General features: G+C 42.8%; 1 protein-coding gene across 3 annotated transcripts; it reads left to right on the top strand.

Moving 5' to 3' along the window:
- Nucleotides 1–8896: 8896 nt before the first annotated feature.
- Nucleotides 8897–11307, top strand: LOC125704950 (DNA damage-inducible transcript 4-like protein). 3 transcript variants are annotated; one of them, XM_048971133.1, is made up of 3 exons: nucleotides 8897–8995; nucleotides 9251–9378; nucleotides 9815–11307. In XM_048971133.1, the coding sequence occupies exons 1-3, from the start codon at nucleotides 8976–8978 to the stop codon at nucleotides 10303–10305; spliced, it is 639 nt and encodes a 212-aa protein (XP_048827090.1). In that variant the 5' UTR covers nucleotides 8897–8975; the 3' UTR covers nucleotides 10306–11307. The 3 variants fall into 3 exon arrangements, with proteins under 3 accessions (XP_048827090.1, XP_048827092.1, XP_048827091.1); XM_048971134.1 differs by having other exon boundaries at nucleotides 8923–8995; nucleotides 9254–9378; XM_048971135.1 differs by having other exon boundaries at nucleotides 8912–9378.
- Nucleotides 11308–13457: the final 2150 nt, after the last annotated feature.

The following is a 13457-nucleotide window of genomic DNA, read 5'->3' as shown; positions in this document are numbered from 1 at the left end:
TAAAGAGGAGCAAGATGAGGAATAGTTGTATCTCTGAGCTCGATCTTGAGACCATTTGCTCGTCCTACCAGCTCTGCTGGACGTGTCAAGTATGTTTTCACTACTGATGTTTCCAAAAAAAATCAGCAAATGGAGGTTGCTGGTGAGAGTTCAGGGTGTGCAAAGTGCACGTGACACTGCAGGACCCAACGATGGGGTTAGATATCACAATGGCAGAAAAAGCTATTCACCTCCCAACCTTGCTCAAGGCAAGGCTCCATCTATGAAGGCATCCAGTCGTGCAGTAATGGAACCTTAATGACTAATTCCATGGAGGCTCTGAGAGTCACTGACTCTCTCCCACACGTCCAGGGAACCCTGCACTCCGGCATCCATGCAGCGAGGTCCTATTTCATCCAGCTCCAGATCTGCCAGCACTTTGCAGTTTGCTGTGAGATGGTGCGGCTGGCTGAAGATTTAATCTCTTGTCAAGCTGACATGGCAGGGATCCAGCTGATGGCCAAGGTTTCCTTCCTGTTACACGCCATTTCCTCAGGGCTGACCTGCTGGGCTTCCCAGCCTTGCCTCTTTATTTTATTTGCTAAATGTACTTAATAGGTTTAGCAAAAATACACATAATTTTACTGACAACACATAAAAAAGTGCATTAAAGCAATGTTCAACAGATAAGGGGACATTGATATTAGTTACAATGCTGTAAATAGAGATTTTCCACTGTCGGGTCTCATGGTTTTTCATATAAGGTATGTAGCATACAGTTAGAGTAGTTTCTAGAATACTGAAAAGAAAACTCAGTACCCGAACTGTGGATATTTCAGTGTCAGAGCACATATCCCAAACCTAAACCACTGCTTTTCTAGCAGATCTGCCCATATTTAATTATGGCCTAGAAAATAAGCTCATGCTGTGAACAAAACTAACGTATATTCTTACAAACTGTGTGAAACCTCTGACATGGAAAACCACGAGAAGTAAGAATTCAACACCTTGGTCCCACAGCCACATGATGAAAGACACCAACATGCAAGACAGGAGACTGGAGTTTTTCAGAGGACAAAGCACCACACTCCAGGGGAAGTACACTTATTTCAAAAACTCACACGGCAGACATTCTCATGAAAATTCCTGTGGACTTTTTTTGTGAGTTTTGGAAATGCAATGAAAGTTCTTCATTGGATACATGAGGATTGAGGAAGTTTTGGTTCTCAATCCTGTAACATATGATAAGGAAGCCAAACTCTAGGTCATTGGCGGTCTCATCTCCGAAACAAAAAAAATACATAAAAAAACAGACAGACAGGAAATGCAAAGCTGGACATAGAGGTGAACTTAATTTTAACCAGCCAGGCAAACCAGGCCTGCCCATGGACTAGCCCGTCTAATATCCAACAATGGGGGCCAGCGCACTCCTCTTGCGGGACAGAGGCAGGAACGACAGGGCACCGTGTGCCCACCCCCATCCCCAAGCGACAGCCGACTCGTAACACGAAGCTCACAGCCCTCTGTTATTTCTGCTTCACTTAGGGAACACATGGGGGGGGGGGGGGGGGTTATCTGCAGAAGGGACTGGCAACACCCACTTCACCTGACTGCTGATGTCTGAAAAAGGGCTGCTTTTGGCAGGCCTGGGAAACACAAGAAGGTGCCCAGCCTGGCACCAGGGGGCGTGGCCAGCAGCGTCACATGGGCACCAACATGTGTAACCCAACAAGGGTCACCATATGTCTCCTCGTTTTATACTAAACAAACAGCATTTAAAACCCTACCAACGCAGCCTCAGTCACCTAAAGCAGACACTCATATGCATTTATTAAATATTGACATCCTCGGTGGACTGTACCATTTTTTTCAAGGGGCAGAATAACACAACGTAAATGCTGACATATGTTTGCATGCACCCTCCCCAACATAAAGTTTTGTGGAAACACCTCTGGCAGCACTGAAAGATACATGAGGGCAGATTGCCCACAGACAGGTCCCATGTTGCAGATTGCCCACAGATAGCTCCTATGTTGCAGATTGCCCACAGACAGGTCCTATGTTGCAGATTGCCCACAGATAGGTCCCAGGTTGCAGATAGCCCACAGACAGGTCCTATGTTGCAGATTGCCCACAGACAGGTCCTATGTTGCAGATTGCCCACAGACAGGTCCTATGTTGCAGATTGCCCACAGATAGGTCCCAGGTTGCAGATTGCCCACAGATAGGTCCCAGGTTGCAGATTGCCCACAGACAGGTCCCAGGTTACAGATTGCCCACAGACAGGTCCCAGGTTGCAGATTGCCCACAGATAGGTCCTATGTTGCAGATTGCCCACAGACAGGTCCTATGTTGCAGATTGCCCACAGACAGGTCCCAGGTTGCAGATTGCCCACAGACAGGTCCCAGGTTGCAGATTGCCCACAGACAGGTCCCAGGTTGCAGATTGCCCACAGACAGGTCCCAGGTTACAGATTGCCCACAGACAGGTCCCAGGTTGCAGATTGCCCACAGACAGGTCCCAGGTTGCAGATTGCCCACAGACAGGTCCCAGGTTGCAGATTGCCCACAGACAGCACTTCTCAGCAGGCTTTATGACAGCTTTCAATAGGATACAACACAAGAAATTCTGTTTTTGTCCTATGATTTTAAAAATGTTTAAATTAAGGAACACTATCCAAAGTGTCTGTGCATGTATAAATCATAGTATAAATATATAAAGTCTTTGTTTGTTTTTACCTAGGGGTGGGCAATCTTATCCAGCAACTCCCTAATAAGATTACTAATCAGAGGACTGATTGGCTGAAGAGTTCTCACACCTGGGTTTGAACAGCTGACCTAAAGGTTCTCCGAAAAAACTACATACAAACATACATTTATATACCATATATAAAGTCAGACAGTATATATAATGTGCACCTTATAGGTCTATAACTATAAATATAACTATCATTTTCAGGAGACACACAGTACAGAGGGCAGCAGTAACTAAAATACCATTTATAAAGCTGAGTAAATGGTGTTGTTTTTGTCAGCTGATAAAAAGATTCATTCATATGTCCTCCTACTCCTACAGCAGTACACATTCTGCTACATTGTATCACCTGAAGAGCGTCCAGAGCATGCCGGGGGGGGGCATACAACCAAGAGCAATTGTGTTGAAGGGGTCCAGAGCATTAACGCTAAACCCACACCACCAAACATGGGACTTGAACCAACAACCTTTGGCTCATGGGCCCAAAGTTCTAGCCTACTGAACCAAATACTACCCCATAACATTTACACTGCCGAAAGTTGGGCCACCAATGTCCTACACTCTTAGTTTTTATTTAAAGAGCATGGCTTCTGTGATGGTAGCCCAATGGCTGCCAATGTGTCACCTGTGAGCTCTTAGTAGCCCACAGGGAGCCAATCATTAGGTTACATAACAGTTTATTGAAATCAGATCAAAATTAATTAATCAAACACCAGCTACAAGATATCTATTGATGACATAATGTTAATCTAATAAACTGATGAGACCATCTACAAAAGAAAACACTCAGATGGATATCTAGGGTGCCCAAAGACTGTGGTGTGTTGGTGCCTGCCTAGGGTTGGTATCCGCCTGCACCCATTGTTCCTGGGATAGGCTCTCGGCCCCCTACGACCCCAGTGGGGATTGAGTGGTCATGATAATGGATGAATGGATGGATATCACAAGAGGACAAAGACACAAAGATGAACAAATGAGGCTTTTTCTTATTCTATAACATAGTATAACCACGTGAGTTAAAGCCACGTGAAAGACAGCAGAATGAGTAGAATTAAAGTTAAATTAAAAAGTGGACATGCTTGGTCAGGCCAAATGTTATTTGTAGACACGAATACTGTCATGCAAACAGCAGGGTCCAACATGAGGGCATTGCCAAGACAATCTGTTTGGGTTAAACGCTTTGGGGAATGTAGGGTCTCATGCTGAAAATGGGAGGGTGACAATGAGACGCACACCTCGACACATTGGAAGAACGTGTGTTTGCACAGGCCTGGGAGATAAGCACGTTCGAGAATTTTGCCGAAGGTTTTGTCTCCCAATGCAGTTTGATAAAATATCCCTCATATGAAGAGAAGGGTTATTTTTCACACATTATTTCTTCCATGATCCTGAGATCAGAAGACCCCAGGCTGAAAGAAAATATATATTAAACATATATATATATAAACAAGCATATCATAATTATGTGGGAAACTATTCATAACATCCCATGAGGCCAGTTATTCAATGCTTAGGCAACATTTCTGCTGAAAATGACCAAAAACCCCCGATAGACCAAACTTTTGAATTCCCTGTAGGCCTCGTTAGCTTGCTAAACACCCACTATTCCTTTAGGCCAAGCCACTTGCATTTTTTTGGCCAATAACACATCAAACACATATTTATTTTGGTGAGTCCACCAATAATGTGCCCTTATTTGTTTGTGTCAGTGATATCTGGCTTTCAGGTGTAACAAAGTTCTATTAAAAATGTTGAGTATTTTTTTTTTATTTTATTATTGTGAATTGGGGGGCAAGCTTGAATATCACAGAAAAACAAAGATGGACGTTTGCATCGTCTTTGAATCCCTGCCCACCTGCTGTATCTGCCTGCATATCAAAGACATGCTGGTAAAGCGTGCACAGCGGGTCCGACAGCGGGTCCGACAGCGGGTCCGACAGCGGGTCCGACTGCGGGTCCGACTGCGGGTCCGACAGCGGGTCTGACAGCGGGTCTGACTGCGCCTACAGCTGCCTCACGCTTCTAACTGCTCTCGTTTGGGTCACTTTGTTTATGAAATATTTGCAATAAGTATCTCCAAGGGACTACAGCGAAGTTTGTTACAACTAATGTCTCACTTCTGCCCCTACGGCTGTCTCGTTAATATAAAGATAGCAAAGTAATTGATTTTAAAAGCTGAGTTATGTAGATTGCAGTTGTGTAAACACAGGGCTACGACTGAGGTATGAAAAGTATATTTATGTATTACAAAAAGAAAAACAGGTATAAAAATCAAATTGACATATATCTGCATGACACCACATATAAAAGAAAAGATTGCAGTAGTGTTGCAGAAGTGTTTCAACTTAAATGCTTCTGAGTATCATCAATAGATTAATTAATATGATTACAAGAGGTAAACATTCCCTGTTGTTATTCAAAGTGGTGCATATATTTTAAGCAGCTAATATTGACCTTGTCACCTGCTCCAGTGCTATAAATACCCTAGTCAGCTGAGACTCCTCTTTCCGACATATCTGAGATACTTACTAATCCACCATCCATGCAAGTGAACCCACACATCTCAGCTTTGCACTTTAACCCTTCCCAGAATACCAAATCAAATACAGAAACATCCTAATATACTCAGAATCTTTGGAGGAATTCTTATGGATTATTGCCAGGTTAAAAAATGCTGTACCTAACAGAATGCGGCAAATTAATTAAAAAAATTAAATGCAGTGTGGTTAGTGTGGTCCTCTCCACACTAAAAGTAGCATGACGGGTAATGATTAAATGCAATTCGTTATCAGAGAATAGCCATACTGAATAGATCTGAGCTTAAGGTGAAGGGTGCGGCGATTATGGGATATGTATCCTTTAAAAAAGGCCTGCTTGTGTAATCTGAATCAAACTGCTCGTTATTTGTTAACTACTTGAGAACAATACTCTGAACAGTAAGTCTCAATGCAACACATATTTGCACACTAGGAACTTTCCAGATCCTTCCAAGCATTGGGTGTGCTCTCAAGCTCTCAAAACATGTCTCTAGACCAGGGGTGTCAGACTCCAGTCCTGGGGGGTCGGAGACCTGCACCGTTTTGGGTTTCCTCTCAATTAACACACCTGATTCAACTCCTTGTGCTAATTACCACACAGCTCTTGAGCTGAATCATTTATAGTGGAACAGGGAAAGAACTAAGCTACACAGGGCTCCGGCCCCCCAGGACTGGAGTTGGGTAGCCCTGCTCTAGACTATAAACCAACATTGACCACCTGCAAACAGACAAAACACGTAAGAAATACACATATTTAACACGGCAGTTGCAGGAATAATTGCTTACTGCTATTGCAAGGTTCTGCTTTGGCGTAAAGACAGAGCTCAGTAGCACATGACGATGTTATCTCTTCAGAAGGGAGCCCCATTTGCTTAATGTGGCTAGGGTTAAGAGGCTTGGCCTCTCTTACTTGTGTTTTTTAGGTGCATCGCTAGTTTTATTCACGTCATTGCTGCATGCAGACTTGGAGGAAACAAACAAACAAACAAAAAACTGATTAAGCACGACAGCAATACCTACCTGTCGCTGTTACATATTTCACTTCACACTAAGGAAGTGCTACGTAAGCACGAATTAGACAGAAAATTTCAAATATAGGTGACTGGGTCCCAGTTCCAGGAATTGAAGAATACCACCCAGGAAAAGCTTCATGGTGTGCGTACTTGGGATCTGCTACTGATTTCTTTGATTATTGTCAGGAACGCTTTACTGCGTACGTGTGACCATAAGATTTACCACATGCGCTGCATGCTGGGTAAGACTTGAGGAAGTTGCCATACGCTACAGCTTTGAACACAAGGCTAGAGAATCTGAGTGCGCAACTGGCTTCTCCACTTTCTGAGCTACATTCAGCGGCCAGTGACCTTCAGCCTCTGCTGAGGCGCTCTGCGGCCATCCTGGTGTACAGTAACATGCCAACTCTAAAACCCACCTGCAGGAAAATGCCACACATTAATCACCGGCTGCCAGTGAGTTACAGTCAGGCTACCTCTCAGACATGCCAGATGGCAGGTAGAACAGGAAAAATAAGGTCCTGGCTGGCTTAAACAACTTCTTTTAATGGGACCTGGCGCACACACCAGGAAAAAGGAGTGCCTATCAAAACCAACTCTGATTGGACAGAAGCAAACACTAGAAAATGACAAAGGGCATGTACTTTACTGGATGTTTTTGCAAGACACAAGTCTCTGCCCACATTTACCCATCATGCAATGAAGGCAGCGCCTTCTATTAAAGATTCTTTTATTACTGCGTGATCTGACACTGAGAATACATTTAAACTGTCTTTATTCACAGGATCATTCAGGTTACACTTAACAGCATCTTAAGTATTTTGTATTAATAGTTCCAATAAAGAATACGTCTATACACGTGCATGCACACAAACACATAATCCATATATATATATATATATATATAATTTAAAAAATTATACAAGTATTGATAATTCTTTTGCCTATATAACATCCTTGCAAAACTAATTCTTTATTTAATTACATAAATACTGCTATCCATTTGCCACTGCAATTAAAACCATTAAGAGTGACTTACCAAACCACGGAAAGTATCTCATACACACAGATGCTTAGAGCAGTTTTGCACATACAGATTTTGTAAAAGCTACTGCAACTAGTATGAAAAGTACTTACAAGTTTGTGGTCAAATCTGAGTCTGACCTCAGTGTAAATTTCCTAAAAGGAAAACTCAAGTTGCTAAATTGCCCGTAGGTGTGCGTGTGTAAGTGAATGGTGTGTGAGTGTGCCCTGCGGTGGGCTGGCCCCCCATCTGGGGTTGTTCCCTGCCTCATGCCCGTTGCTTCTGGGATAGGCTCCGGACCCTCCGCGACCCAGTACGATAAGTGGTTTGGAAAATGGATGGATGGATGGATGGATGCAAAACTCAATGAGACAGAGAATGATGCAAAAGCACAAGGAGAGGCTTGTAATCATGTTACTGTACAACTGTTTGTCATTTCCTGTGTAAGGCAGTTACATGTTGTTTTTCATTCCTCTTGAATCTGAAAAGTTGGTTAATGTTCTTTTATGTTATGAAAACACTTTGGTAACATATGTTTTAAAACTAAAACACCAGACCTAGCATGTTGCATCACTATTTTATCATGATAAATATTCCATTACGCCATTAACATTGATGTTTGTTGCAGCTTATTTACTGAAAGCGAAATAGATTTATCTAAACATAAGACTGCCAATATATGCAGGCTATTTTCTATTAATAGGAAGATCTTAGCATTTCAACATACCTTAAGCATTAGAATGGTTGGCCATCACCATCAATAAATATAAAAAAACTAAAAACAACTTGACCCATTTTCTATAAAACTACATCAGTAATTAAATCAGTTAACTGTATAGAATATAATAATAGATATAATTAATACTATGTGTACTGTACGTGGCATGCATCCGATTAGTGCAAACCCAAAAAGTCTAAAAAAGTTCATTTTAAGTTTTTGGGTGGGTTTAACAGTTTAATGGTTTAACGTGTTAGACTTCCTAAAACGACATTAATATGACAATATTTTGCATTGTCAACAGATCTGGATACATAAAATGCATTTCTATGAAAGGAACTGCCTTCAAAAATAAGATTGCGAAAAACATCGTGTGCTGCATTTGCGTCGGAAAATATCCAAGGCCGGTGGAAATTTGCTTCAAATTACCACGGACGTTTACATTTAGAACATTATTAAAATATTGTTATCCGTTTTCGTTACGTTTACATGCTATTCCAAAATAAGAAACAGTGTCGCGCAAAGTGGAAGAGCAGAAAGTAAAAAAAGGAAAGAAGGCTTCAAGAAAAGAAACGGCTAAAAAACAACTTCGATTTAATGCGGTAATACTGCTACTCTTAACCAGGCACAAAAGTAACCCAGTGATGAATTAGGTCGCACTTGAAGAAAGGTAGCAACAAGCTGTTGCCGTTCGGTGATAGGTCGCCTCACTTTCGATACAGCCAATAATTTTCCTTGAAATCAATGGTCCCAAAGGGGTTTGCGGAGACCGGTAGTAGCGCGCGGTTCTGTTGTCTGGCAAACCAGTAATTTCGAGAATGTAAGGCGTTCGTTGATTGGCTGTGGTGGCGCATCAGCTGTGCGCTGGAAGGCTATAAATTATGAGAGCGCAGCATTTTGGAGCTTTACCCCAGTGTGAGTGTGTGTGAGAAAGTGAGAGTGATTTTGGATGTGTGTCGTAAATTTAAAGTAAGTTGTATTTCAGATTGTTTTATTCTGAGGTTTTTCTTTCGCCTTTTACACGCACGAAATATTTAGCTGAATAAATAACGGGTCGCACGGTTTTGCGAACCACTTCCTTGCAAGTCTCTTGTGCAACAAAAAAGGATTTATCAAGCTGCGTTTTACGAAGTGTTTTTAACACGAACCCCTATTAAGACGCGAGAAATAAGTATTGGGGGAAAAAATCAGCAGTATCGGTTCGTTGTGTTTTGTGTTCATCAGCAGCACTTCGGGACCGTCAACTACCCGGGATCTAAAAATGGTTGCAACAAGCACATTAAAGAACAAAAACGCCGAATGTATTTCCGAGCTGATAGACCGACGCTATGAGCAGGCTTTCGCCGAAAATGGTGAGTCCCAATCCGTGCAATGTTGCCTAGATCTCGCCTTGCATTGTTCTGCAAGACTGTCTTGTTTACTTCGCTCTTGCTGCATAGCAGTTGCGCAGAAATAATAAAGGGGGCAGTAACATCGGCAGCGATGAAGTAATCTTTTAGCCAACTTCACCGTCTCACTTCTTGCATATGAATGCGCTAGGCGCACTGCTAAACTGACGTACAGAATGTATATGCATGTATAAGAATGAGTTCTGAATTGGGTGCATGTTTTGATGGTGCACATTTTGTCGTTTTTATCCTTTAAACTGGGACAAGCATATAACGTCATTGACAGCTGCGTGGACGCAGCTTACAGTCTATAGTGTAAGCCAGGATCTCGCAGGAATGTTACAGATGAGATGTTAATCTCTCCGTGGTGTTTAGTTTCATGTCTTTCTCCCCCTCCCAGAGCTGGACTATTGGGATCATTGTCTGGCAGAACCAAGCCTGAACGGCAGCGTGTTTGAAGATAGCGCCTGCCAGCAACTGGCTAAGATGTTTGAGAACTGCCTGTCACGGGCCAAAAAGACCAAATTGCACTGCTCTGAGGTGCTGGTGCCTGAGAAACTGACCCGGAGGATAGCCCGCGATGTGCTACGGCTGTCATCCGGCGAGCCCTGCGGCCTGCGTGGCTGCGTGCTGCACATCCACCTGGAGTTGGAGAACTCCTGCAAGAAGCTGGACCGCATAGTGTACGATGCCAGTGTGGTGCCCACCTTCGAGCTGACACTGGTCTTCAAGCAGGACGGCAGTGCCTGGCCCAGCCTCAGGGACTTCTTCCTTATTGGTGCCTGCTTCACGCCGGGCTTCCGTCATGCGCTGAAGCTGAGCCCCGGCTTCCGGCTCATAAAAAAGAAACTTTACTCTTCTTCTGCCGGTACCGTGGTAGAAGAATACTGAGCAGGAGGAACGGAGGGTGGAGAGGGAACACGATGCACTTCTACAGTACCTGAATGTAAAGATCACTGGCTGTTTCATGTCCTTTTTGTAGCTTTTGTAAAAACCCCTTTTGTGAAACTAGTTTCCAAGTCAAGCTGTAGGGTTTCTATGGTGAAACGGACTCCAAATTTGGCACTGGCAGTATTTGAGGTGGCTCCAGTACTTGACTGATGATAGGTTTTTAGATTGTAACATCGAGAGGTGGAAAGTTCAGATTCAAAGTGTAAATCCGGACCAAGCTTTTGTTTCAGCCAGCCAGTTGAGTATAGATACATTTACAGAGTTCAACTGGTTGAAACAATCGTGGTCTGGATTTGTACTTTCGGAACTTGAACTTTCCACCTCTAACATCTGGCCACTGCAGACGAGTTTCTTGGACTTCACAACACAGATTTTTTTTTGTGTGTTTGTGGTAAATTCCTGCACACTGGGATTCAGCAAATTCGACATGGTGAACAACCAGTCTGCAATATTTTTGACCGTGAAGTTTTGCTGTTGGCCAGGTACACTTAGCAGGTACATGGTCCCTGGGTCTCATGCAGTGCAGTGTAAAGGCTCTGTGTAGGAATTTGTTCACCTATTGCTTTCAATTCTGAAAGCTTAGGAACTGCAATTCAAAAGGATGGGAGGGCTATTTGTTGGATGTCTATGTACAGATGCTGCTTTCTTTTGGCACGGAAGCGCTGGATTGTAGATGAGTGCCTTTACATCTTGGAATTGTATAAAGAATTGAAGTCTGCCAGTTACGTACGATTGCACTAGTTTCATTGCACTACAGGAGTTCAGTCTAAGTGACTATGTGTTGTAGCATTCATTTTTTTTTGTACTTTTGACATGATCTGTCATCTTAATGTTTATTGGGTATTAGCAGCTACAGTGCTGTTTCACCAGCCATTTTTAAATTCCTGTTATAGGAAGTATGGATCCTTGTCTATTTGACAATAAAACACTTTTAAACTGTTACAGTGTTTCAGGTTTTTTTTTTTCTGTGCACTGCACACTTTGGGTGATCACTGGCTTTCCAAATTGCACAATGAAATGATGAATAATCCTAATGTTTATGGTTCCTCCCAAGAAATAACGCTGAGCTCCAAGCACGTTTGGGGGGGGGGTGGATGATGTATATGCCTTACCTTCAATTAAGGCCCATGTATTTACAACTCAATACTACGTGGCTTTGGCCTAGTTTCATAACTGACACAATGAGAAGCTATGCTTTGACTTCTGACGGCCCAAAATGTTTGGCAATAACGCAGTGCCAGACTAACTGCAAAAAGTTTTTGTTTGGGAAGCACCTTTTGCATTTCTCTCTAGCCAATAAATTAAGAGGACACCTGTCCTAATCTTGTAGCAGCAACACTACAATAACCTCTGACGTACCAGCCTTCAGAGGGCAAAAGTGCAGCATGGCTGAAGCTGCCAGCAGTGCCAGTGGTTGTTGCCAGCTGTAGGTCTCGAAGGGCTGCAGGGAGAGGCAGGACAGCATCCTTTATACCCGACTGTGAAAGCGCCACATGACTCTACACGGCAGAGCTGAGCTGATACATTGACGCACAGTAGGCCTATTTAAAATACACTAAGGTTACTTTAAGCTCCTGGCTGGCAGCCAGCAAGCCAGCCTCCCGTCACATACAAAAGTATGTTTTGTGCCCATTATGAACAGATCAATACCGAGCAGGGGCGTAACATGCTTTGGGCTGTAGCACCCTCGGTAATCCATTTTTCACCTGTCTAGTTTAGTGTGGGGCTTGGGGGCGGGAGTGCTGAATAATTTGTGTGTGGGAGAGCAGATGCTGAACTGGACTCGGGTGTTCATTCAGGCTCGGATGTTTCTGCGGACTGCACAGCGACGCGACACAATAGACGCTTTCAAGCCCGCCTGATAAACAAGACCAGCAAAACACCCCAAGTGGCCCATTAACAGAGGCGGTGTGACGAGGCTGATTCAGTCAGAGCCAATCTGCTCGGGGGGCGCTCAACCGCCGGGCCGTCGCTACCATCAGAGAAAACACGATCGACGCTCAGCGTTAAACACCACAAACAGCAGCTCTCTTACTGCAGACTTACATTGTGGTGAACTGCATTGACATTGAGCACATTCTACATATCGCGTAGTGTCTAAAGTAGGCAAAAATAACAGACATTCCAATAGAGCTTGGTCTTTCATAAGCATATTGGTCATGGAGTATTTCCGCAAAAAAATAATAATAAAAAAAAAAAAAAAATCACTGAAAGGACTTGCTCTTCAGCTTCCATTCTTTTATTATCTACCAATTCAGTTGGTAGACGGATATGAGCAATGATTCCACAAGACCTTTCAAATCCAACTGGAGAAATATCCAGTGATTAACCCTGCTTTAAGCATTTTTAAATAACCAGAAATGTTTCCTTTGTTAATTGCGTTTATGGTAAGTCACCAGGAAGATTGAGGTAGCGATAAAAATAGGGTTCTGGAAATCTAAAAGGTATTTAGTCAATATGCACTTGTCTTGCTATCCCACACAAGCTTGGAGAGAATAATGAAATCAGTTCGAAAGTGAATATATTCCTTGCAGCTAATATCACCAAGCAGAAAAGTGCTCTGGAAAGGAAGTTGTGTCAATGTGGTCTTGAATCAGTGAGCAAACACTAAGCTCTGGGTGTTTACAGAGATGCACATTATAAGCTGGAAACTAGCTGAGCCCCAGTAGCTTACAATCTGCTTTGTAAGAATAAGCTACGTATTTTGAAATGAAAAAGCTATTATCATTTTCAATTATAATTTAGAAAAATTAGGGAGATGCCTTTCAATATGATTGTCTAGATCCTGAATATGCAGCATGATGACATAATATTGAAATTTTGCAAATAATTTGGAAATAATTATAAATAAACCAATAGCATCAAAAAAAAAGATTTACAACTTACTTTTTCATTGTATATATCTGGCTGCCTGCTCTATACTATCAGATGAGTGATGCACAAACAGCTATTTTTTACAAACCAGGTTACCCACAAAACAGCAAATGGAGCGGCAAACTCACGGATAAATCATGGGACAAATATGTCACCGAGGCCAGAAAAAGAGACATGCTCGCACTGGTAGGTCTTAAGGCGACATCATAGGGTCCAGG

The sequence above is a fragment of the Brienomyrus brachyistius genome, chromosome 12, assembly GCF_023856365.1.
Source record: "Brienomyrus brachyistius isolate T26 chromosome 12, BBRACH_0.4, whole genome shotgun sequence".
Classification (NCBI taxonomy): domain Eukaryota; kingdom Metazoa; phylum Chordata; class Actinopteri; order Osteoglossiformes; family Mormyridae; genus Brienomyrus; species Brienomyrus brachyistius.
The sequence above is the reverse complement of the archived record's forward strand: the minus strand, read 5'-3'. Positions and strand labels throughout refer to the sequence as shown.

What these genes read in the sequence shown, in the direction of transcription:
- LOC125704950 (XM_048971133.1), top strand. Translation starts at nt 8,976, where the DNA reads ATGTGTGTCGTAAATTTAAA. An exon ending in ATGTGTGTCGTAAATTTAAA is followed by an intron (nt 8,996 to 9,250) that starts GTAAGTTGTATT and finishes TGTGTTCATCAG; the next exon opens with CAGCACTTCGGGACCGTCAA. An exon ending in GCAGGCTTTCGCCGAAAATG is followed by an intron (nt 9,379 to 9,814) that starts GTGAGTCCCAAT and finishes TCCCCCTCCCAG; the next exon opens with AGCTGGACTATTGGGATCAT.